Source organism: Coprinopsis cinerea (genome assembly GCF_000182895.1).
Source record: "Coprinopsis cinerea okayama7#130 chromosome 1 map unlocalized cont3.1, whole genome shotgun sequence".
Taxonomy (NCBI): Eukaryota; Fungi; Basidiomycota; class Agaricomycetes; order Agaricales; family Psathyrellaceae; genus Coprinopsis; species Coprinopsis cinerea.
This window is the reverse complement of record NW_003307544.1, coordinates 1289536-1313682: the sequence shown is the minus strand read 5'-3', so window position 1 is coordinate 1313682 and position 24147 is coordinate 1289536. Positions and strand designations below refer to the sequence as shown.

Sequence of the window (24147 nt, the reverse complement as noted above, 5' to 3'; positions counted from 1 at the left end):
GAAGTTGGAACAAGTCAGTCGGTACCGTGTTCCGGACAAGCCGAATGCCACTTACATAGAGAGGCTGAATCCTGACCGGTATCTTGAACAGACGGGTATCAGTGATTATGGAATGTGGAGATAAACGGGGAACTCCAAGATGTAGAGATACTACATGGAGGGATCAACAAAGCAGGAACGAACAAAGGTGAAAACAACGTACGTAGAGGCTAGCAGCATTTGGACCTGGGGTCCCAACTCCTCAGTTTGATGTTGCCTCGTCTCCTGCTTGCACTCAGACTTCCGAAGCTAAGGCGACTCGAGCTATTGACACGCCGGAGCGCCCGATCTCCATAGCTCACACCACTCCCCGGCTTCTCTGGGTCCAGTGAACCGGATTCGATTGCGAGAAGGATGGCTCTTGCGGCCAATAGGAAAGGGGCTTCGACGTTCTCGCCGGTCAATGATGATGCCTCTAGAAAGTGAACGTCTATATATGTATGACCTCAGTGGGCTTTGATTGAATTCACTATCATTGAACGCACCATTCTCCGCAGCCCACCGACTCGCCTCCGACCATTCGACTTCCCGATCTTCCTCCCTATCTGACTTGTTCCCGACCAATACGACAACAAGGTGTGGACTGGCGAGGGCTCGCGCGTCCGCCAACCACCTCGAAAGGTTGATGAAGGAGTTGCGACTGGATGTAGCCAGAGTTAGAGCTGTCAGAAGCCCACTGTTGGGATGGGGACTACGCACTTGGTGATATCATACACCAGGATGGCACCAGCGGCTCCTCGATAGTAACTCCTCGTCACTGAGCTGCAATGCCTCGATTAGCTTCAAGGGATTGGAACGAAGTGAGTACGAACCGAAATCGCTCCTGACCTGCTGTATCCCATAGCTATCATAATCGGGATCAGCTGCCGCTGCTAACTCAGAATCGAACCACTGGCCGACCTGAAGCTTAATGCGTTTCTCTCCTAACTTGACAGTCCGACTGGAGAATTCGACGCCGATAGTATGTTGGGAATGGTCCTTAACTGCTTTGGGGTGTCAGACATGAGCCGGAGACAATGGCTGGGCGGTGACAGACATGAATTGTGTGTAAAGTGGTGGAGAAGACATGATTTGCCCGTTCCAGCTTCCCCTATGGATATTTGGAGGTTAATGGTATGGACGAGCGATGCTTGGGGTGAAAAGCTTGCCAATAACTATATATTTCATCAAGAAATCTATTGGGACCTGTCAGTACTGCGGGTGCTGGCTGGTTGACCGCACAAACCGTAGGTTTCTACCAGTTCTGTGGCGTCTGCATCGTAATCGTTGAACGGCATGATCTGCCGCAATAGTAGTAATATAAAGGACTAGATGGTGGAGATAGATAACAAGAAAGAAAGAGCCAGTCGTTGAGGTAGAATATCCAAGGTCAAACGACCAGTTCAAGCCTGTCCAGGTTCCAAACCGGGAAGTGCCTGTTTCGGGATCACAGCCCGGCCAACTCACGTGACATGACGTCTGTCACCTCGGACCTCCTCCCCGGTTCCGACTCGGCCTGGACTCGGCCGGCCACTTGCTCGCATACTCTCACCAACCCTTCCACGGAACCCAGATGTCTACAATCTTGCTGCTATCGGAGCTTGTAGAATCTACGACGTAAAACCAGGGATGTGCCTGTGTGCCCAGATTAATGCGACTCGCGATATAATTGAAAGCACCTACAGCAGCAATTAAGCACGCGTGCTGCCCGACGATGTCCACCGTGGATCCAACCTCAAGCCTTTCACCGCGAGTTGTAGCACTCAGTACCCCATGTTCTTGGGATATTCTCGCCAACTTCCAAGGCTTCCCTACTACTTCTCCGAACGAGCCAGATGGACCTGTGTCTTTGCTGAATGCAATCGCGCCTGCGTCGATCAAGGCTTCGTCCTCCCCTCCCTTTCCTCTTCCTGGGTAATAAGAGATGACAGTGGTGCGCACTCTCTGTGCTATCCTCGGATAGTCTATCAGGGTAGTGTGCTGTTGCTGAAGGTCCAACATGGGGTAGTTTCCTGCGAATGGTTAGCACCGGCGGGGATTGACTTGGCGTCCGAGTCCATCTCTCACCTGCGTGCAACTCCAGTTTACCGTGAAGGGCACGGTCGAGCATTTCCTTTGCTTCGGCACCGGAAGCATGAGCCGTCGGAGTGGAACCAACAGACAGAACGAAAGGCTCGGTACGATGTGCGCTCTTCAACAGCTCTCCGAAATTGGACAGGGCGAAGGCTGCCGCCTCGTTGACAATCTGAACCTCGGAAGACAGGTAGGATGTCGCTTCCGACTTCGAAGTGGACGCATACGAATTGCCTGCGTGCGCGTAGAATCCATGGAGGCTTGTGGCGGGGGAGCGCAGAATAGCCTCGAGCAAGACCCTTAGTTCTTCAGACGAGGGGGGAACCCCAGCACGACTGCGAAAGGGTAAGCTGTTAGGTTTACAAGCTATTCGCAATGGTCTCACTTTTGGCCTCCGTTGATTTTGACGAAGACAGACCAGCGCCTTTTAGTTTCCCGTTTATTCTCGAAATTCTCCAACAACTTTACTTGGTCTAGATGATCGACAAGCAGGCGGACAATTCCCCCATACGGTTGCATCTTGTCCCAAAGGCCCGCCAAGTCTGATACCTTGTTGACACCAACTGGAAGTCCGTAGAGGATCTAAAGTGTCGTAAATACATATTATCGGCAAAGAGCTGAAATCACGGACATCTCTCACAACCCCGTCTTCAACTAGCCCTGCATTCCATACTTCCCAGGCCTCTTTCACAGTGGAAACCACAACAGCTCCAGTGCTACCTTCACTCGTCTGTAACTGGTGCCTCGTCCCTTCAGTCGTCTACGCGAAATTATTCGTATTAACACTTTGGCATAACACTGGGCAATCGGAGCTCCAACCTTGTGTGTCTTCAAGTGTGCTCTGAACTCAGCGCCCCACTCCCTCGCCTTCTTCATCATCCCCGCGCAATTGGCCTCGAAAACACCCCTATCGATAATTAACGCCGGAGTCCGTACAAGATCTGCGTCATCTATCGATTTCCCTACGAAGCGCTCCCGAAGCTGAGCTCGAATGCGAGTTTCCTCGTCTTTGAATAGCTGGTAGTGGTCACGATTCTGAGCCATTGGTTTTGGCTTTCCTCGATTGCGATGGTGGTGGTTCAATGTTGAGATGTGGAATGTCCACTTCAAGAGTTCTTCGGAGATGTCATTGCGGTTCATTGTGAGTTTGACGGATGTGCGGCCCGTTGTGAATGACCGAGGTGTTTGGGCGGGGCATTACATGTAGCTTTGAGATTGGAATGGACGTGTAGTTTACATCTTAGTTGTGACAAGGAATGTAACTAGGTAGTAGCGATAGCTTCGATCTCAATGTCAACATCATTAGGCAATTTCGCCGCCTGGACACAGGTCCTTGCTGGTTTGGGACTGGGAACGTACTGGGTTTCATTCCTATAAGTCGAGTGCCATGGTGCATAGTCGATGACGCTCTTACCGTCTCGTAGACCTGGTTGACCCGCGAAAAGTCGTTCATATCCTTCAGGTAGATGTTGACTTTGACGACCTTAGTCCATTCCGTTCCCGACGCACGAAGGACGTTGGCAATGTTGTTGAGACAAGCAACCTAAAAACGCATCAGGTTCGTGCAATTCAGAAGAACGGCTCGAAGTATCGTTGCCTGAACCTACAGTCTTCTCTTGAATAGTACCCTGAATAAGGTTCCCAGTTGCATCCACAGGGACCTGTCCGCTCACAAACACCAAACCAGTCGAAGATGCAATTTTCGTCGCGTGTGCTAAGGCAAATGAATGGCTTGACCAAAGCGTGCAGCGCCTCCAAGGAATCACCCACACAAGATATGGGAAAAAGTGGCATTTTCATTCGAGTTAATGTGCTCGATGGACATGGCTCGGGAAAACGCAAAAGGGACTAGAGGTGGTTCTTGGTGATTATCAAGAGAGACAGAAACATGACCTATCTTTACATCCCGGTCCCAGGACGTGAACAAGCGTTCTCGGACCGTACACACCGCGATTCCGACGACGAGAACGGGACTTCGAGAAGGGAAACGAACCATCGTTATCTACCCTTGGCTTTCCACCGCCATGAATTGTATGCTGCTCCCAGGTCATGAGGGTGGGCTTTGTCCTAAATGAAGTCAGTGAGAAGCCTGTAGGTTGCGTCATTACACTCCCAGGTCCTTTCTTCCACGATTGAAATTGACCACACCGTGCCTGATCGTTTTCAATGAGTGGTCCAATCGGATTTGCAGGAGAGGTCATGTGTATACCTGAGTCAAGAACGTGCCAACGAATGGGGGACGTATGAATATTACTTTCGGCATAATCTAACATGTTTTAAAAGTGAAGGTCCCCACAGAGTAGCAAGAGAAAGACAAGATAGAACCTGCCTCTGGTTGACCTGGCTTCTGGAGGGGAAGAATCGTCCGAAATTTGGGTAAGGGGATCTGTCCAAGTAATCGACGCATGCATAATAGAAAAGAAACTGTTTAATGTAGTGATCTGCAAAACATTCCAAAGTAATTCAGTATTATGGCGGGATGTCGAGCATCGGATGCCCAGGAATTGCTTGGAACCCTACTGGTGGGCTGCCATGATCGCATCCGAGATGAAGTTGGCAGATATTTGACGTCCTCCAAACCAACGACCGTTGAGACCCTGAACAGCTGATTTAGCAGTGTCAACGGTGTCAAATTTGACGTAAATTTCTCCCTGTTGCAGAGAAAAAGTCAGGATACTGGTACCTCTCTCGCAGCAAGAGACTGACCTGAGAGTCCTTTTCAACTTTGATAGCAAGGACCTTGCCATACTTGTTTTCGCACTCGCCTTTAACATCATCCGCCAAGTCTTTATCCCAGTTCTGTTCCGTTTCCCTGCAGAGGGTCAGTGTTTGTGGTATGACGAAAAGCGGGGTACTCACTCTTCAGGGTTAAACATGTTCTTGAGGAGCACCGATCTGGACTGCATAGCTTGAGGGATAATGGGTTTACTGGGAAAAGCCTGAGTACATCACATGAGGGAGATGCTCTATACACGTACACTGGCTCTGCTGGTACCACGGGTTGCTCAGTCCTAGCAAGTTTCTGCATCAGCGCTTGACGGGAAGCAGCGTTCAAGTTAGCACCTAAAGCAAAACTCAGTACAATACTTCGACAGGAATTAATGCAACTCACCCCCTGAATCATCCAAAGAATCAGTTTGGGTATATCGAACAGATCCCTTTTCGTGCACGGTATTGACACGCAACTAAAGAACGATGAGTAACAAGGAATTAAGTGGTACAAAAGGGACTTACAGTTCGCCCAGCGAGTTCGAAGCCTTCCATTTGCTCCAAGGCCATGCGTGCGTCTTCAGCCCTCTTGTACCTATAAACATATGTTAGCGAGATGCAAAAATAGAAGACAATTTACGTACTGGACAAACGCATAGCCTTTGCTTCTACCGGTCATAGGATCCTTGTGCAAGTCCACGAATTCCAATTCTCCGAAAGGCTCAAAGACCTGTTTGATATCCGATTCTGTGAGGTTAAAGTGTAGGGACCCAACGTAAAGACTGGAAAGAACAGTTAGTCCCGGTTTGCTGAAAAGGGAAGGAAAAGGACTGACATGGCGCCAGATGCTGTGACTCCTGGAGGAAGGTGGAGACTCCTGCTAATGCGTCAGTCATCATAGAACGCAAGACAAGAAAATATAAGACGTACCCATCGCCAGCATGGCTCTTGTTCCTTTCCGACTCGGTTAATTGAACATTGATAGGTAGGCCCATGACGATAGTTCCTGACAGAGCTATGGCTTTTTCCACAAGATCAATGGAGCGGAACTCAACGTATCCAATTCTACCCATTTCGTGAGCGAAGGTACAAGGCAAAGCACAGAAACGTACCCACCCTTTAGAACGACGAGAGAGACGGTCAGTTACGATCCTTGCATCCATGACTGTACCTTCTCCGAGCTTGTCTTCGAAGAAATAACCTAGATCCCTCGCGGTCAACCGAGCGGCAAGCTGTGAAACGAAGACAGAACGGGCTTCGGAGTCATCGTCTTTGGGCTCATCTGGGTTGTAATCATCAGGAGGAGGACCGGTATAGATGGGAGAGTGTCGCCTGGGGAAGCCGAGCGGAGTCAACATAAAAGTCCTCTTTGGAAAGGAAACTTGAGCTTACCTTCGAGGTGGCATAGGACTCCTGGTTCGTCTGCTCCTGTCCCTGTCGTCGTAATCCCGTCGACGTCTGTCACGGCGGTCGCGGTCACGGTCCCTGTATCGCGGAGAGGCGTCGTAGTCGTCCCGACCATTTCTGCGGTCGGAAGGACGAGGGCTGTCCCGTGCAGGCGGCGGCGGTGGGGGTGCACCGTTGGGTGGCTGAGGCTGTTCGTCATCATCGTCGGAGCGCTTTCGCTTTGCGCGGTCGTCTCCACCTCTGTCAGAGTAGTCGTCGTCACCCCGCTTACGACGGCGATCTCTGTCTTTGTCGTCTCTATCCCTGTCCCTGTCCCGGTCACGATCATAGTCTCGGTCACGACCGCTATGGGAGCTGCGATGGCCTCTATCACTATCTCTATCCCTGTCTCGACGGCGGTCACGATCCCTGTCCCGGTCGGACCTGTCCTTGTCCCTCAGACGATCCCGAGAACGATCCCTGTCGCGATGGCTTCGGTCACTGTACTTGTCTCGACTTCTGCTCCGCCGCCTTCTATCATCGTCTCCTCTGTCCCGACGACGTTCCTTTCTGTCTCTGTCCCTATCTCTGTCTTCCCGGGACGGTGACCTGTTCGAGCTTTTGGTTCTGTAAGTATCAGATGAACGATTGCGTCTGAGTTTTTGAGTCTCTTGCGTTCCAAAACATAAAAGAAAACCTACGAGCGATGCTGAGGTGATTGGTCGACATCCATTTTCTCGTTTGGCGACGACATATTGACCAAGCTGAATTTTCGTATGCAGGTCAAGGTTTGTGCAGAGCCTTTGGAACGTGGGAGCGACTTGGCCTCCATCATGTTTGCTTGTGTTTACTCTCCGATCTTTTCGGGGACGCACTACCAGGGTCTGGCCCCTGAACGTCATAGGAATCAAAGGTCAAATGTGCAACGTTTTGAGTAGACTGTATATGTACACGGAGTAAGAAAATATAATTATCTTGTACAGCAACATCGTTTCCCTGTCCAGTAGTATCGTCTCCCATTACCCGATCAACTCCTTGAATTCAGTGTTCCACTTCGTATTCTTCTTGAGGTCCTCGACAAAGGCATCGAATTTGGTACTAACGCCGGCCCCGATCTTGCTCAGAGCAGCGATGGCTCGGAGGGCACTCCTTTGCAGTTCAGCAGCACGTTCCAAATCTTGTTTGACGGTGTCCTTAGTGACAGTCGCTCCCTTCATGGTGTTCTCGAGTTGCGGAGTGGCTTCTTCGAGACGTTGTGCGACTGCAGCTGGGGCGACTTGGGAAAGACGGAACAGCATCATGTGGGAGATGACCTTGATTTCGTCGGAGTCGTCGGAAAGACCTGGGATCACCCGGCTGAGGAAGACGTGAAGATCGAGTTTGGTCAAGCAGGTGTCGAGCTGATGGGAACAGCATGAGCACTCAGACGATTGTTGAAATGGGGCATCCTTACCAAGGTGTACATGGTCTCGTATGCAGTCTTCCTAGTCTCGAGACCATCGTCGACCTTGTGTGTCCAGGGACCCATCTGCACAGTTCGGACAAGGTCAGGGTTTATGTGGGTCTCTTTGTACAAGTCTGGAAGGAGTGTCTTAAGATGGTCTCTGACGAGGTGGGGCTTAGTGCGAGCAGCAGAGTTCAGTGAAGACAAAGCAAGTCGGCGAACGGTCTTTACGGGGATGTCAGCAAGGTCGAGATATCACGTCTAGGGATCGACGCACCAAATCAGAATCGACCATCAAAGACAAGAAATCGACAAGCAAAGGAGCCAACAACTCGTCGTAAGACTGGGAAACATCTGCAAAGGTGTATCGGATAGCCGAAACAACGGTCGCACGAGTAGCTGGACTGTCATCCTTGACCCTGGCCTGGATGAAGTTGATCATCAGTATCGACTGTCGAGGCAGATATAAATACGACTGACGTGGAGTTGAGGAAGGTACTTGGATGGATGAGTGGTGGCAAGTTTGCCGAGGCAGGCAGCCGCGACATTTCTGGTCGCCTCCTCCGCGTTCTGAGAGTTCTCAAACAAAGGCTTCCACAAAAAGTCCGCAACACCTTCCAATTGACCAGTTGAACAGTGGGTTACGACCTCCTTTGCAGCATGGAGGGCAAGCAACCTCTTCTTTGGATCCGTCTCCACCATCTTGACGATGACAGGCAGGAACTGATGCAAGTTGCCGATAGCAATGTTACCTGCAGCAAAGGCGGCAGCAGAGCGAATCTCTTCTTGGTCAGAGGCGAAGAGCTCAATCGAGTTGTTAAAGACTTCGGCTTGGTTGGACATGTCACTGAAAGGGTTCGTCAGTTGAGGAACAAGGTGTCGAGGCGAGTCTGACTGACATGAAGCGGCCAAGCTCTCCAACGATGAGCAAGCTGAGAATGACCAAGGAAGGCTGGGCCTTGGAGTTGGGCTTAAGGTTCACAGGTCAGTAAGTGGACGAATATAAAGCCTGAACATAGCATACTCTGATGTTCTTCGAATATTCCGCAATCGTGCCAGCAGCGACGCCCTGTGCATTCCTGACCACTTGAGCAATACACTTCGCCACGTTCGCGGGGCTGGCTTCAGCCTTGGGCGCCTTCTGGACAGCAATCACCAAGTTAGGGACCAAGTGAGTGGAGATTTGATTGTCAGCTTGGACGAGGTTAGCGTAGAACTTGAACAGAGCTTCAAGAGCGGGGCCGGAGACCAGAGGAGACGCCGACACTTTGTAGATATCATTGAGAGACGTGGACTCGACGTGAGGATAGGTGACTGCGGGTGACAACTCCAAGAGCAAAGCAAGAATGGTAAGAGCTTGAGCAAGAAGGGCGATATCGGAGGTCGAGAGATAGTGCCTCAGTTGTGGAACAAGCGCTGGTGGAAGGTCGGCCGGGATGCCAGAGGTGTAGCTGAAAAGGGCGAATTGATAAGTGTGAAGCTCGATACATGAGAGGTGAACTCTTACCTCTTCAAAAGTACCTCCAAAGCACCGAATGCTTCAACTTTACCGAGTCTTCCGCTCTTCTGCAACAAACCCATAACCCACTGTACACATCCATTGACCCAGTCATCGCCAACAGGAGCCTCCCTCGCCACTTTGGTCACAACCTTGACTGCCCCATCAGTTTTACCCGAGCTCCTGCAAATGAACTCCCATTCTCTGCGGTCCTTAGTCCTCATGATCTCAGGGGCAGCAATCCACAGCTCTCCGATGCACTCCTCCGCAGTTGTTCTGACCTCGGCATCCGTGTCGTGGCTACTAAGGCGGGAGAAGGCTTGCTGGTAGACTTGGTCGACCCAGGGCGCCTCTCCTTTGATAGGCGCGAGGGATGCCAATAAGGAAGTGAAGACACGGAACGATTCCGATGCAATACGCGGATGCCTCTCGCCCACGGACTGGAGAAGTACTGGAGTGACGGTCGGCAAAGATGACGAGAACGACGCGGGAGAGTGACTGGAGAACAGGAGGGAGAGGAAGGACAGAGTCGTCAAGTGGAGAGACGCTGTGGATGTTGATGGGGACTGCGATAACACGTTCTTGGCCACAGTAATAATCTGGGGGATCTGTGGTGCCAGAGAGCCTGGAAGGACAGCGAGGAGGGCGTTGAGAAGAGAGAATCCTGCTTGAAGGACAACAGGGCTCGTCCTAGGCGACTTAATCTGGTTAAGAAGTGCCTTGGACAGGGTTGGGACCTGAGATTTGAGCAGTGTATAGGCGGTCTCCTCGATGTCCATGACTTCCTCGGTATCGCGTTTCCTCTTTCCGCGAGGGCTGGTATCGTCTTTGTTCTGGGGCACACCGCCGTAGACAGAGGTTTGCTTGAGCAGGTTTGCGTAGGTTGACCAGATCTCGAGTCGGACATTTTCTTCACGGTCCCCAAAGCGAGAAATCAACACAGGAGAAATGTCCTTGTAAATGGAGGCCAACAATTCTGGCCGCGTGCCGATAACAGCGCCCAGGAGCTTGGTAGCGGAACGACGAATCTTGTAAGAGGTGTCCTCGTCGTCGGAGTATCTGACCCGGGGTTAGTAGGATTACCACTTGTTTTTTATCGAAAACGTACTCGTCGTCCAATTCATCATCGTCCTCGTCATCATCAGCATCGGCCATTTCTTCGTCTTCGTCGTCTCCGGCATAATTGGGATCGTATTTGATGAATTGGTTTCCGGCTTGGATGATTGCAGACTGATAGGGCGTGACCTCAGCCGAGCATCTCAGGACGAACGCTTCGAGAGCCTGCAAACAACTTTCGCGCAACTCTTCATCATCTTTCTGGATTGCCTTCAGAATGCAAGGGACGATGTCCCCAAGCACTGGAGCGACATGACCGGGAGAGTGTCGGACAATTGCAGCGACAAGTTGAACGATTGTTCGTTGTCTCTCGACACTTGCACCTTCAGCCAAGTTGGGAAGAATGATGTTCTTGAGCAGGTCGTCGAACAAGATCCTTTGGGAGATGGGGATGAATTGGGAGACGGTTGTGATAGCGCGCTTGCGAACGACGGGTCTTGAATGTGAGAGTAGCGGAGGAAGGACCTTCAGTGGCTGAGGAGAGAGCGTTGCGTTCGACAGGTGATTCGGGAATCGACTAATAAGGATCGAAAGGATGGACAAGGTCTCGACGAGCGTTTCCGGAGGCGTTTCAGTCTAGCGTGAAGTTCAGACGAGCCCCAGTGAAGTTAAGGAGGTTACGCACATTCTCGACCTGACCAAGCAACTTGGGCGTCAGTTTGGCGCAAGCGGTTGCGGCGATACGCCCATCGGGAGGAAGTTCAGCGGTGATGGTCTTCAGGGCTACAACGCGCGCGTCAAATCCGATATCAAACAGTGATAACGAGCGTGCTCACCAAGTCCCGAGATGTCACGCAATTCCTCGTCCTTTCCACCAGAGAAGTCAATGAGCTTGTCCACCACCAATTCCATTTGGTTTTGACGCAGAATCTTGATCAGCTGCCCCAAGCTGCATATGGGGTTTAGAAAGCGTACAATGCCTGTAAATGAATGCGCTCACCATTTCACTGCTTGGTTTTTGACTTCTGAAATCTTATCTTCAACAAGGGAAAGCACCTGATTCAACACTTTGTTCTCAACGGCTTCGTCTCCCTGAAAAGACGCAGGATCCTGCTTGATCTCTGTCATAAGATCGTTCAGTCCCATGAACCTTTGTAAATTCAACCGAAATTCAGAGCTCGATCTGATAATGACGCGTCGACATTGCCTACCGAAAGTCCTGGTCCGGGGACTGCATCTATTGAAGGTGGAGGACTCGATCAGCATTATCCCAGCAGTCGTGGACTGGACGCACCTTTTCGATGAGACTATTCATAAGATATCCTTTCGTCATCTTGAATACAGCGATACCACCCAAGTGAATGAAGAGAAGAGAGTGGCGGCTCGAGAAAAGACTGTGGACATGGCCTCGTTACCTCTAATTAGTAAATTGATCGAGGTCACGTTCGGCCCCTATTCCTTGCCCCAGGCGCTGGCCAGGTTTCTTGCCGTTTCTTCAAGCTGAGTCTGCAATGCGGCATAGAATAACTCTTCAAAGTCCAATATGATTTACACAACAGTTGGATGTCTCCTGATAGTACAGTAGTAACAGCTGCCCAGTACTAGTGACCAAAGTCCAATGAGCGATAGCGACAGTTTTCAAAGTAATAAATAGGTGGGAGGGTTTAGAATTAGAATTATAACTTAAGGAAGAAGGTAAAATTGTGAACAGTAGAGAGCGAATGGTAGTCCGGTGTTGAGACTGGAATAGTTGACTAATAATATAGACTGAATTGGAAGGTGAAACGAGAAGTCGTCAGGAAAACAAAGCAAGGTCATCCGTGTCGTTAATAAGGAGAGAAATAGTGGGGGTTGCGGGGATTACCAGAGGTCGGTCATGGGCGAGAGTCCATGCTTGACCTGGCGCTATAGAACATGCCTGACAACATCGACACAGCGTCTTCATAATCGTCTTCCGACATTGAGAGGTAGACAGTATCGCCATCCTCGCTCTCGCTATTCTCATCGTCCTGCTCATCGTCATCGCCATCATCTTCCCATCCTGACATCGAAGGATCACTGGCAGAAAGGGTAGGCGCTGGGTGAGGATGTCCATGCGGAATGGGAGATGTGCGAGGCGACGCTTTGCGCGGCGAGTTGTTCTTGTGGGGTGAAGATCTCTGCAATGGTGTCGGAGGCGGCAGTTCAATATCTTCATCCAGCCCCAAGGTCTCACCGCAAGAGGGCTGGCGTCGGAGCATGGGAGGCGTCATAGTCAGTCGAAGGCTACCCTGTGGTATGGTCAGGTCGGGAGACGTCCTGTTGGTTACAGCCGGGTTGAATGTAGGAGGCATGGGGAAGTCAAGCTCGAGGGGCTGGTCGTACAAGCTGCTGCAAGTGCTGATCGTTCTCTCCCGAGCAGGAATGTCAAGGTGAGATCCGTCGTGCCCTTCCTCCTTGGATGGAGCAGTTGAAACATCAGGGGCGGCATCAGCGCCGGAAGGACCTGTCTGCGCACTCCCTCGCCTACTGCTCGTGGAAGGCACGACGGTGTCCGTACTGGAAGATGAAGCAGTCGACTTCACCGAGCAAATAGATACACGGTCACCGTCATCCGTCGTGTGAGGAGTGGCATTTCCCTTGATGGTCTGTGCAGTGCCAGGCCGTGCTGCCTTCGACACCTTGCTTCCCGGGGTGACAACGCTAGCGATCGTTGAAGGCATCACAAGAGTCTTTCCCTTGGGCTGGTGCCTTTGCGCGGAAGCATGAGGGCCATATTGAGAGAAGGACAGCCCCTGCGAGTCCCTAGACGGACCAATAGGGGCCCTGGTCGTCAAAGAGTTGGGCCGGGAATACGGCAGGTAGCCTGCTGGAGGGACGTAAATCGGCTTTGAAGCTCCAATAGCGAGGCGGGTCGGGGAAGAGAGGGGCGAAGAAGTGGAGGGGAAGGCATAGATGCTGGTGTTGGCTTTGAGGGATGGTCGGGTGGCCTTCGGAACATTGTCCTTGAGTTTGGAAGGAGGCTGGTGATTTTCGACAGCCATGGGGCGAGATTCCGAGGTCTTGTGAGGAGAATGAGTAATTTGGTACTCCTTGAAAAGGAAGGGGACTTACTTCGGTATTCTTGGGGGACTCACTCTGCTCCACCTGCTCTTTGTCCTGAAGCAAGGACACCAGTCTCTCTTCGAATTGACCGTCAGATGAGCCTGAGCTCCTTGAGCCTTCGCCACTGGAAGGAATATCAAGATTCTTCGGGAGGGATGGTACTTCCGGGACCTCACCCTCCGCCGCCGCCATGGCCTTGCCCAAACAAGGCGTAGACCTGCCAGATAAAGTGTCCAGGGCCCTCTGCCTATGGTCGTCCCGCTCCTTCTCCGTAACGGCGATAACGTTTCCATACGACTCCCCACTACTACTTTCTCCACCCATCTCACTGGAGTCACCACTCTGCCTGTTGTCGTTGTCGGAGACGTTGTCTTCGCTGTCGCCAAGGATGGCAGCTAGATACTCTTCCTCGCGCAACCTGGTGTCCTCCCTCGCTTTCCTGCGACTCTCCAGCTTCGCATTCGTCTCTTCAAGCTTCTCGAGCTCCTTTTTGATCGACTTGAGAGACGAGTACTCGGTCTTGGCATTGGACTTGGTACCCCACGGGTCCTTGTTCATGCCAGCCGTCAGGTCGACGCTGGACCGGGCTTTGGTGATCGCTCCGCTAGACCTCCTCCTTGAGCCGGCCCTGGAAGCTGAAATCTCGGTTGGAGGGTCAGGAAGGCGGGCAACAGAATACTTCGACTGCGGCATAGGGAGGGGGAGCATAAGTGTCCAATCAATTGGGTCAGTCAGCTCGGAGTCCTTCCGGGCCCCTACGAATGGCTGGGCGCTCCCGCTGCGTCGCAGTAAGCGGTCTTGCTCCTTTGCTTTGTCTAGCACTTCCCCGCTGGTAAAGTCATTATGGAAGGGGTCTGCTTCCGAGTCACTGGCATCTGTGTCGATAATGGGTTGGACGCGGAGAAGTGGCTTTGGAGAGGGTTTATCCGGTGAGAAACGGGCAGGAGACGAAGTGATTGCCCCAATTACGTCTCGGGCTTCCTGAGCGCGCCTCGGGGTCGCCGCGCTCTGTGTTCTAGCCCTGCCACTCTCCTGCAGCGCAGTAATCCGGCTCTTGATGTCTCTGCTAACCGCGCTGCGTGTCCGTGGTCTAGGTTCAGGCTTGGACAGGTCGTCATTCTTCGCGCCCAGCAACAAAGTCCACTCCTTCGGTTGACTCTCTTTGACTGGTGATTGGATGACTTTGGGATCCACCGTCTGGCGCCCAACTCCGATTTTTGGGATTTCAGGAGTGGAGTGGTTTTGCCAAACAGGTTCAGATGGCTTGGGCATATTGGCAGCAGTCGGGGTGGGCTCGGAGAGATCAGAAGAACCGGATGCGTCTTCAATTCGGATGGAAGGCGGAACGATGCTGCGACGAGACTGCGACGGGAGCATGAATTCGTCATCTGTTTCGACCTCCAAAGAAGATGGGAATCCAGGGTCTTCGAGAGCAGTGATGAAAGTGGTAGCAGTGGGTGTGGGCGAGTGGGGTTTGAAAGACGACAGTGGGTCAGGGCGCGAGTAGCCGTAAGAATCCATGGAGTAGCAGGATTCTGAGGTCGTGGCTATCGTGACCCGATCATCTTCGACGGGGAGGTGTTTGCTGGGCTTTTTGCGCTCCCGTTGTGACAAGTTATCATCCTCTGAGCTTTGGCCTGGAACTCGAGCGAACGGATGTGGTGATGACTGATATCTGGAGAGCGGCGAAGGACTCGAGGATCGTCGAGAGGAGGCGAAAGGCGATGAATAGAGGTGAGAGTTGCTCTTGAATGACCTCTGCCTTAAAAGCTCCGACTAAAATGAAGGAAGAGGGAGAACATATGGAGGTCAGACTCCGATCACCAAGAGCATATTGCAGAAGCATATCGCACCTTTTTGGAATTCCCCAGAGCGACGTCATGATCAGATGCAACAAACGAAGATGATATACTTTCTGTTTCATCATCGTCTGAACTGACAGATATCGATCCGTTCTGCGCAAAGAAAGGCGTTTTCGGTGTAATGGGCGAATGCGTTGACTCGGAGCCATCTGAATTCGATTGCGTGGGCGAAGGTGTGTCTTCATTACGCCTATTGTTTCGTCGGGACGTGTTTCGACTTTCGCCGGCGGCGTTCAGTTGAAGAGGCTTCATTCCGCGCTCGTGTTGCAATACCAGGGGAATGTATGGGATGAAGTCGCCTGACTCTGTTGATGTTGCTTCCTCGGTTGTCGTCTCGGCTGTGTCGCTAGTCATGACGGATCGCAAGTCGTCCTGACTTGCATCCGCAATGCCATTGTGGACGAAGTTGGCGTTACGGTTCCGGAACAGGGTGAGGGTGGGCATTGACTTGCCGTGCCGCAGTCTTCGCATTGAAAACGAGTGTTCATCACCGTAGTCGAGGAATGAAGAATCGTCATCGATGCTACTCCGTGAATGAATCGAAGTCGAATAGGTGGAAACCGAATGAGCTGGCGTCGGGGCGAACGAGACCATTCTGTCGAACGGCGGCCGTGACATGCCGCCCATTGAATCCGTCAGGTAGGGATGGTTACCGCGGGACGTTGACGAAGACGTGTTGGCTTTGGGAGTCGAGCTTGAGGGCTTGACTAGGGCTGAGGCTTGTCGCTTTAGTTTCTGTAGCAACGCTATTGGCTTGCGTCCGTTGGTGGAACTGCCAGGAAGACCGGGACATTGGCGCGTGTCGACTGTCGAGAGGGTCGAAGTGGACACTGAAGGGTTTGCCATGATTTCGGATGATCCAAGGAAAGGCTCTAGTTGCCAGTTAATGGTGCTGTCGTCGACGACGGGTGGACCCCTGCTTTTCCAGCCCGCTCTCGGGGAGAATTTGCGTCGTAAGGGCAGGGAAGAAAGCCTCGAGTTGGGCGAAAGGCCGCCAGCGACGGTGGGTTTTAAAGAAGGATTGTTGAAGGGGACAAAGGGTGATGAAGGTGAAAGACAAGAAGTGGATGTTCCTGGAATTGATACAGCATTCCAATTTGTCTTCCGGACATCTGGAACTTCAATTCTCGTGTTTTCAGGGGAAATCATTTGGCCCCCTTTTGGGATTTCGGCGCTCTCAGGGTTTATGATATCCGCATTTGTCGGCGCCAATGATGCCGAGACCAGGTCATTGAATTCGTCCAACGAAAGCCAGCGCGAGCCAGATCCTGTCGGCGTCGCCATCGCCTAGTAGAGAGTTGGTCGAGAGAAAGAGAACAGCGGAAGTGTACAGGATCGAGGAGGAAAGGAAGGCAGCGGGATTTCCAACTTTTTTTTTCCAAGTCCGCCGGTTCAAGTTTATTTACGGTATCTCGAAAACAGCATCGCTCTTACCGTTACTCGCTACCGTTGCCTCTTCTAGCGCATTTTGAGTCTAATTTTCGTTGCCAGATGGTCTTGAGGTGCTCCACGTCGGAGTCCATTCACAGTCAGCTGTTTCTGAAGAGGGCAAGTAATGGGCAAACATTCCATTGAAGCGCTCGAATTGAAACGTCTTGTACTTGGTCTATTTGAAAGTGCCACAGTCCTTGTTGTATGTTCATAACCTTACTACTCTCTTTTTGCTCGACTTTGCTCAGTGTTTGTGCTTTTTCGGCTGCGTACAGGCCTTCAAAATATTGCGGTTACCAGCCCGGCTTCTCGGAAGTCGGAGGATGGACGCAAATAATCATTGTCGCCCGGTGCCGCATCCATTGTCGAAGAGCCCGGAGCACGACTGCTCATCATGATTCGCCAACTTGAGGCTTGTCGATTGTCATTGGGCTGCTCAGCCTTACGTTTGGCCAATCGCAGGACCCCTCTGAGCATCCCCGCTTCAAACATTTCCTTATCCCTCCAGGTACAGTGCCAGATCCTGGGTATCGAATCTGCATCCCCCGTCCTCGAGGCCAGGACGGGTACAATCGCCATCATCATCTTCCCAGACGAGTGTGAATCAATTGCAACCTTGGGGCTTCGTAGCAAGCTGCACATTTCCTATGGCTGCCTCGAGGCAACTGTCTTTCTCAAGGCACTCACTCTAGCTCGTGCGACCAAGCCCTTCTGATGCCACTTGGTTTCCCGCGGCTTGTCCTCATTCTCATCTCTAGGGGATGTAGTCTAGGCTTGCACAGGACACTCACTTTGCCTTGAATGCTCAGGAAGAGCATTCTGCAGGGCCGACTCAGCCAGTAAGCTTGTCTGGCGGATCTCTCCAGCCACATTCGAGTTACAAATCTCTCATTCAGTGGCTTTCCCATAAACCCCTCCCAAACCTTCGCCACTCGCATTTACATAACCAATCAGCAAGGCGTTTTTCATGATCGATTCAAGATCGATTTCACCCAGCTTTTCTGATACCGTCCTCGACTAACGTAACCCAAACTTTGACTGGAGGCGCACATCCACTATTCGCAAAGTGGTGCACCGCCGATGGACTGCGCACTGCTGTATTCTGGTAGACTGTGCCACCACCAAAGAGAGAGTTCCACCGACCCGAGGAATGTGAACTGACAGTGAGCTTGCTGGCGCTACATGGAATCCCAAGCGACGTCTCCAAGAGCGGACGCCACAGAATGATTTGCCAGTTTCTCCACTCTAATACATACCCATAAGTACATACCGTCCGTCTAAGGCGACCTTGATTGCTCACAATCTTCGCAGTACTCCACTCCCCCACTGTTGCTTTGTGAGGTTTACCCAAGATTTACCAGAACCACAACTGCGATCCGGTTTGCGTCGGTCGTAACCTCAACCAGTGCGAGGTGGATAAGGATACATGTTACGTGTAGAAAAAAAAACTTTGCCTTATGAACGACAGCTCGAAAATGGTGGATCTCCTTTCCGCTGTATGTTAGTTACGAGAGTATCTGCGCTGTAGGCTCCTTCCACTTTCGAAGTCCGTGGATCGATCTCCGGGTCTTGGCCCGTTCCGAGGAGGGAGCCCAAAGACAGCTGTATACACTGTGCAGTCTAGCCCGTCGACTTGCCATTTTCTCGAACGTGAGTACTGCTGTGCAATCAGTCGCTCTACGGTACTGCGATGCGATATATTACACTGGCCAGGGTCATCATATCTTTCGATGGGCAACCGAACGACTCGGAAGTGGACAGGCTCTAGACGCCCATCTTTCAGACAAACTTTTAAACGGAGCTGCACATTTCGTAGCGCGCTGCGGCTCTTATCCAAGTAGAAGTATTGATTCATTTAACTGGGAAAGATATACAGTCTCTGACAGCGCTGAGTGGCGAGCGACATTGAGCGACAGGGCACAGATGAACGTGGGGTGGCAGGTAGCCACCGTTCAGCGCACGATCGTGGGGCTTGGAGGATCCTATACATATTTCGGGCACTATGAAAACCTTACGAAGCTGAGAGAAAAGAGAACGAACTGTTAATGGTGAATATAAAATACACCGTAAAAAACCTCAGGCCTGAGGAACGCAAGCAAGTCCACGCATCCCGGAAGATCGGATCAGATAAGATAAGGGACAGCCAACCCGATTGCCGCCCAGGATCAACCATGCGGGTTCGAACTCCAGAATCAAGAAAAGGTGTTTCATCGGGGTAGAAGTACAGACAAAGGGTATATACAGTATCTCATAGCTTTACAGCGCCTGCGCCTCCAGATCCACCCACCGGTTCTCCCAGCGCATACAGCGCATCGATCTCAGTCTTGTATTTATTGTAAGCATCCTTACGCCGGAGTTTCATCGTCGGTGTCAACGTCCCATCTTCGATGGAGAATGGTTCCAGCGTAAGATGTAGGCGCTTTACCATCTCAAATCTAGTGGATGATTGTATGTGAGTCTTTACCACAGCGTCGGAGAGATCGAGCACAGCTTACCCTTTGAGACCATTCTTCTGAGCTTCCTTAGTGAGCATGTCCAGCACTTTAGCGACGACCCTAGGGTCTCGAACGGCTTCCTCCGCAGCTCTTCGTCCCTCCTCACCACCGTTGACGACATCGACCTTCTTGCCTAGCACTGAGCTTGCCAAGGCGCTGAATGCCACGGGTTCGGGGACAGCGACCGAGACGAGATACGACTGGGTGCCGTCGCCATATACAAACACTTGGGCGACCACGGGAACAGTAGAGTAGATGTTTTCGACTTTCTCGAGGGCGACGTATTCGCCTTGAGCGAGCTTCATGATGTTCTTGACTCGATCGATAATCTTGATTCTGCCTGCCGAATCGATGGAAGCGACATCTCCAGTATGGAACCAGCCATCGGCGTCCAGAGCCTCTTTAGTGTTCTTCTCATCCTTGTAGTAGTGAGAAAAGACAATAGCGCCACGGACGCATAGCTCTCCTCTAGGATACGGCTTGTCCTCAGCGGTGTAGCCCATACTGGGGACGTCGACCAACTTGACTTCGTTCACTGGTGACGGAGGGCCGACGGTACCAGTCCCGTTTGGATCGCCTTGCCATGTTCGAGAACAGCAGGCTGCTGTTTCTGTCAGGCCATAACCTTCTACGACATCGCATGCGAACGAGACTCGGAGGAATTTGAGAACGTCGGGTGTGATAGGGGCTGAGCCTGATCCAATGAATTGGATTCGACCTCCCAAGACTGCTTGAATCTAAGAACGCCAGTCAGATGTGCGCGTCAAATAACATGAGAGTTCCTTTACCTTCTTGAAGACGAGTCTATCCCAGAGAGCGTGATTCATCTCTCCCGTTTGTTCCAAGTTTTGAAGCTTGGTGGCCAACGCTTTCCTGAACAAAGCTCCCTTGACACCCGGGGCCTCCTTCGCTAACATAGCAGACTGGTAGATTCGATTGAGAACTCGGGGAACGGAGGGGAAGAAGTGGGGTTTGAGAATCTGAGCATCCTCCAGGAGTCGAAGAGGATCTCCGGAGAAGTAGCCGATCTTTCCACCATTGGCGATAGCGACCAGTTCCGCCATGCGCTCGTAGATGTGGGCAAGGGGGAGGTAGGAGAACAGAACGGCGTCTGCTGGGAGGTCCCGTCCGTAGAAGTAGCTCTGGATTGACATGGCCAGTGTCTTGTGTTTCAAGACGACACCTTTTGGTGTATTGGTGGTGCCCTAAGTGGAAGTGTTCAGACGGGCGATAGAATCATTGCAATGGACGACTTACCGACGTGTAACAAATGGTGGCCACTGTATCAGGTGTTGCCGGGATAGGCTCAATGGGGTTGGCCTTGCCCAGATCTTCCACTGGATAGTATCAACGACATAAGCGCCTGAAGGCGACATGGTGCAAATCAAGACGTACGCTCGCTCAATTGCAACACTGTTATGCCATGGCTTGAGCCCCATTCCTTGATGGCAGACTCCACCTCAAGCAACAGGGCGTCGAAGCATACCACGTACTTTAGTACAGGGACTTTGGGTGCTAACTTCAGCAGGGTGGGGATATGGTCCTGCGAACAAAACACGATCGAAAGGGACGCATGATTGATGCTACATGAAAGGAGTCAGCTGTTCATGCCCGGGAGAATCAATGTGAAGAAACGCGTACATGTATTCTGTGGAGTACATTAATCAGTTATGAATACAAATAGCCCATGATAATATTAGACATACCGACAGAATCCCTGCCCAGAGTGTCGTACAAACTAACTCCGACCTTGTCATAAGTCTGGAGGGCAATATCGACCAGTTGCCACTCTATTAGTATTAGGGGAACAGCAAGCAAAAGGCGTGAAGGAAAATGACAGGTTGACGCGAGGGGTTCATTAGTCAGGTTTCAAAGCGGCTGACACGAAGATAATATCCGAATACTGACCTGGTCGGTTGGGAGCCCAGATGCCGACGGTCTCGTAGTCCTCTCCTCGAAGAACGCCATCTTTGAACAGTTTGTGGACAGCGCTACCGATATTCCTTCGCCTTACGTCCGCCTGGGCGTAGGTGATCCACTCGTAATAATTCGCGTACTTGCCTGTGGAAATATTTATGGAATGAACGAGTAACAGGTAAAGCAAAACGAACCTGGGCCGATACGCGGTCTCCATCCCAGGAATTCTTGAGATTCAGCCAACCTCAACCCGTCTGCCCAGATTTGATCCAGGGTGATGAAGACGTTAGGGGTGTGTTCGTCAATTAGCCCCCAAATCCCTACAAGGTGTCAACCCTCGGGAACACGAATAGGGAGGCGGATGGGAATAATGCGTCCACAAGGCATAAGGTCAATGAACGCACCATTTCGATAATGCGCAGATTGACCAGGTTTCTTAGTGCCCGACACAGGGAAGGCTTGCTTGTCATAGTTGATGTTAGCAGGCCAAGGGACAATTTTGTCAGAGAGCTGTTGCTTGCTCATCGTCCCAGTGGTGTTCGTTCGATGAGGGCGTGTTTTGAGGGGCAGACGGCAGGAAACGAAGTTCCAACGTGGGTATGGGGGTTAAGTACAGTCGCAGAGTAAAGTACCCGAACGAGATCAATCAAAGCAACACGATGCTCCCTGTGGTGTCACTGTGTCTGGTGGATGAGACCTGGTCCACGTGAAGGAGCTTGTTGGGGAGTGTTCAGATAGACAAGACCGGGAAGAATGCAGTCAGGTCAGGGGACAGGGTGCTTGTTAGGGCGACCAAACACGCAAGTGACCACTTCTTGGAAAACTCTCGGGGCGCGTACTTGATCTCAAGTACACGGAGCTATTACGATGCCGATTATGCGGGGTCAAGTGCACACTCTCTGGAGGTACCGGTGGCCGTTTCGCAAGGCGGCCGGTTGGACTTTCGAACTTGAGATGAAGTAAGTATGTAAGTCATGCGTTAGTAAGTAGTATGTAACAGATCATACCTCGTTTGAAAGTCTGTCCTTCGAACTTCGAGAAGCTGTGGCAGTTCATGGCCAACTTGGGATGTGGCATCGATGAGTGTTGCCGAAGGATACACGGAAGCGGTTTACCAAATTGGCGAGAATAGAAGCATGCACTCGACCATTTGCACCCGATGCTGCAGTGGCAGTGTGTTGTACAGAAAACATTGCGAAACGGAACAAAAACAAGCACAAGAAGACCTGGAAACGAAAGTTGTCGGCTGACCAGCCAAGCGCTCACCACCGAGTCGGATGGATTTAGGGGAATAAAACCTGTTAGAGTTTACTCCTTGAGTTCGGTATTACATATTACCTCTCCAGGCGATGAAGGCCGTCGAATCGTCGAGGCAAAGTGCGGTTGCCCAGTAACATATTTTTGGAAGAGGTCGAACCCAGTTTATTGCATTTACGTTGTCTTCCCACGCTTCTTGGACGGCAACCATATTCTCCTCCAAGTACTCGACGGCCTAGGATTTCGCAACATGACTCTAGTCTTGACAGCTTTACACAATATTGATAAAGGCGGTGAAACAGACTGAGGGCTATAAAATAGGTCAATGGGTGGCCAGAAATTGCCAACACCCCGTCCGGAATGAAGCTCTTCTCTGCTCTCTCCGCTGCCTTTGCTTTGGCTTCGGCCTCGTATGTCTTAGCCCTACCATCTCCACAATCCAAGGGGAAGGCTGCACCCCCTCCCTCTGTGCCGGAGGGATTCAACATGTACGAAAGCTCCTTTTCGGTGCCAACAAGAGCAGCCTAACCTCGTTTTCATAGCACGAGTCTCAATCTGAATGGCTCGGGCTGCCCTCCTGGATCTACTTACTACGTTCTCAACGGTGACCTCCTTCACGGCTGTCGTAGTGTCCGCAGCTAACCTACCGCGGACAGAGGAGCGAACTGCTGTAACAGTCACCTTCAGTCAGTATTACGCGGAAGCAGGACCAGGCATTCCCATCAGTGCCAACCGGAAGAACTGCCGACTAACCTTTGGCGTAAAGTGAGGACAAGAGTGTCCTGTGCGGTGAAGGTAGTGTGCTGATCATCTTATTCAATATTGCTAGGGTCCCAGCTGGCTTTACCTTTGGAATTGCCACCGTCGATTACGTGCGTGTTGACTGGTTCGACCTGCAAGTGCAGTCGACTAAAAACTCATCCCAAAGCGCGGGTACTATCAACTCGATAACAAGGTTACTGCCTCACAGCAATCCATGTATTACTGTCGGTATCCCTTCTCCTTCCAACGTTACCGTGATTGACCTCATTGACCTCATCCAACTACCAGTCCAGGGTCTCCTGGCCCAAGGTTAGACCGCAGCATCTTGCCCATCGCAGGGATGGTTAGATCTGACACCTTTCCAGCCACAGCCCGCTCAGAACTCGTCGGTCCTGTCGATGGTAAGCATCGTCCAACCCCTGTTTCGGTTCCCGTGACTATGTCATTGTTACCTCACCCGTGCCTCGATTTTAATCACCCAACTTTCGACATCCAGGCGCAGACTACCTCTACCGCGATAAGTTCGATCTGGCATCGATGGTTCTGGCGCCTTGCGGATCCAGCACGGTGTTGAACATCCAAACTGACCTACGGGCGAGCAACGCTAAGAATACAAAGGGATCTGGGTATATTGCGACAGATTCGGTAAGTATTTGTGCTTTTTGGGTAACATTGTACTCATCTCGCCGTTAGATCGATACTACGCTGAAGCAGGTTTGTATTATTGAGTTGGATACCAACACAGAGCGAGTTCTGACCCTGGTATCCTGTTCCTAGACCTTCAACTTCCATTGGCAGACGTGCAAGAAGTAACTTGACCCACACGTTCGGCACAAACTGTCGGCAAGTTTGCTTGCGATTCAGCTTCTCTTACAGACTTCCAATGGTAAGACCAATGTGTCTAATAACCAACAAATTTAATAATCTACATGGGCAACGGAGAGACAAGTAATGTGTGGGTGATATGTGAATATGGATGACAGGACAGAACAGACTTGCAAATATTTTAAGTAAAACACGAGGCACCGAGAAAGAAGCGGTAAGAGAAAAGGGAACCATATAAATCGCGTTGTGATGCCAGAAGCCATACAGCAACAAGAAGATACAGTCGACGCCAATCGAGGGTAAAGATAATCGCAGACAACTTCAAAAGAG

The 24147-nt window shown here is 51.4% G+C and overlaps 9 protein-coding genes across 9 annotated transcripts; 1 reads left to right on the top strand and 8 right to left on the bottom strand.

Annotated features, from left to right (window-relative positions):
• Nucleotides 1-209: 209 nt before the first annotated feature.
• CC1G_11235 (Rab4) lies at nt 210-1316 on the bottom strand (the record flags this gene model as incomplete). Its single annotated transcript, XM_001828531.2, has 6 exons — nt 210-454; nt 525-679; nt 739-796; nt 852-1022; nt 1076-1129; nt 1265-1316. The coding sequence occupies 6 exons, from the start codon at nt 1314-1316 to the stop codon at nt 210-212; spliced, it is 735 nt and encodes a 244-aa protein (XP_001828583.2).
• Nucleotides 1317-1566: 250 nt separating this feature from the next.
• CC1G_11234 (Rab4) lies at nt 1567-3231 on the bottom strand (the record flags this gene model as incomplete). The annotated part of the gene is made up of 5 exons (XM_001828530.2): nt 1567-2030; nt 2086-2426; nt 2477-2673; nt 2732-2851; nt 2911-3231. 5 exons carry the CDS (start codon nt 3229-3231, stop codon nt 1567-1569), a joined length of 1443 nt encoding a protein of 480 aa, XP_001828582.2.
• A 122-nt stretch (nt 3232-3353) lies between these two features.
• Nucleotides 3354-3916, bottom strand: CC1G_13623 (hypothetical protein; the record flags this gene model as incomplete). Its single annotated transcript, XM_002912044.1, has 4 exons — nt 3354-3449; nt 3506-3634; nt 3699-3805; nt 3862-3916. The coding sequence occupies 4 exons, from the start codon at nt 3914-3916 to the stop codon at nt 3354-3356; spliced, it is 387 nt and encodes a 128-aa protein (XP_002912090.1).
• Nucleotides 3917-4426: 510 nt separating this feature from the next.
• On the bottom strand, nt 4427-6940 carry CC1G_13622 (hypothetical protein; the record flags this gene model as incomplete). Its single annotated transcript, XM_002912043.1, has 12 exons — nt 4427-4742; nt 4798-4903; nt 4951-5019; nt 5070-5154; nt 5204-5276; nt 5326-5395; nt 5445-5582; nt 5636-5677; nt 5731-5865; nt 5917-6132; nt 6193-6813; nt 6888-6940. The coding sequence occupies 12 exons, from the start codon at nt 6938-6940 to the stop codon at nt 4608-4610; spliced, it is 1743 nt and encodes a 580-aa protein (XP_002912089.1). The 3' UTR covers nt 4427-4607.
• Nucleotides 6941-7205: 265 nt separating this feature from the next.
• Nucleotides 7206-11517, bottom strand: CC1G_13621 (hypothetical protein; the record flags this gene model as incomplete). The annotated part of the gene is made up of 13 exons (XM_002912042.1): nt 7206-7586; nt 7640-7855; nt 7908-8054; nt 8111-8477; nt 8530-8600; nt 8655-9081; nt 9138-10187; nt 10237-10820; nt 10870-10967; nt 11021-11133; nt 11185-11334; nt 11396-11421; nt 11479-11517. 13 exons carry the CDS (start codon nt 11515-11517, stop codon nt 7206-7208), a joined length of 3669 nt encoding a protein of 1222 aa, XP_002912088.1.
• A 541-nt stretch (nt 11518-12058) lies between these two features.
• CC1G_11232 (hypothetical protein) lies at nt 12059-16414 on the bottom strand (the record flags this gene model as incomplete). The annotated part of the gene is made up of 3 exons (XM_001828528.2): nt 12059-13225; nt 13278-15044; nt 15122-16414. The coding sequence occupies 3 exons, from the start codon at nt 16412-16414 to the stop codon at nt 12059-12061; spliced, it is 4227 nt and encodes a 1408-aa protein (XP_001828580.2).
• A 426-nt stretch (nt 16415-16840) lies between these two features.
• CC1G_13620 (hypothetical protein) lies at nt 16841-17146 on the bottom strand (the record flags this gene model as incomplete). Its single annotated transcript, XM_002912041.1, has 1 exon — nt 16841-17146. One exon carries the CDS (start codon nt 17144-17146, stop codon nt 16841-16843), a length of 306 nt encoding a protein of 101 aa, XP_002912087.1.
• Nucleotides 17147-18809: 1663 nt separating this feature from the next.
• CC1G_11231 (long-chain acyl-CoA synthetase) lies at nt 18810-21498 on the bottom strand (the record flags this gene model as incomplete). The annotated part of the gene is made up of 9 exons (XM_001828527.2): nt 18810-18996; nt 19057-19793; nt 19845-20261; nt 20314-20393; nt 20452-20562; nt 20763-20846; nt 20965-21117; nt 21168-21293; nt 21378-21498. The coding sequence occupies 9 exons, from the start codon at nt 21496-21498 to the stop codon at nt 18810-18812; spliced, it is 2016 nt and encodes a 671-aa protein (XP_001828579.2).
• A 1092-nt stretch (nt 21499-22590) lies between these two features.
• CC1G_11230 (hypothetical protein) lies at nt 22591-23805 on the top strand (the record flags this gene model as incomplete). The annotated part of the gene is made up of 8 exons (XM_001828526.2): nt 22591-22718; nt 22773-22834; nt 22887-22995; nt 23060-23301; nt 23358-23393; nt 23489-23637; nt 23686-23706; nt 23770-23805. 8 exons carry the CDS (start codon nt 22591-22593, stop codon nt 23803-23805), a joined length of 783 nt encoding a protein of 260 aa, XP_001828578.2.
• Nucleotides 23806-24147: the final 342 nt, after the last annotated feature.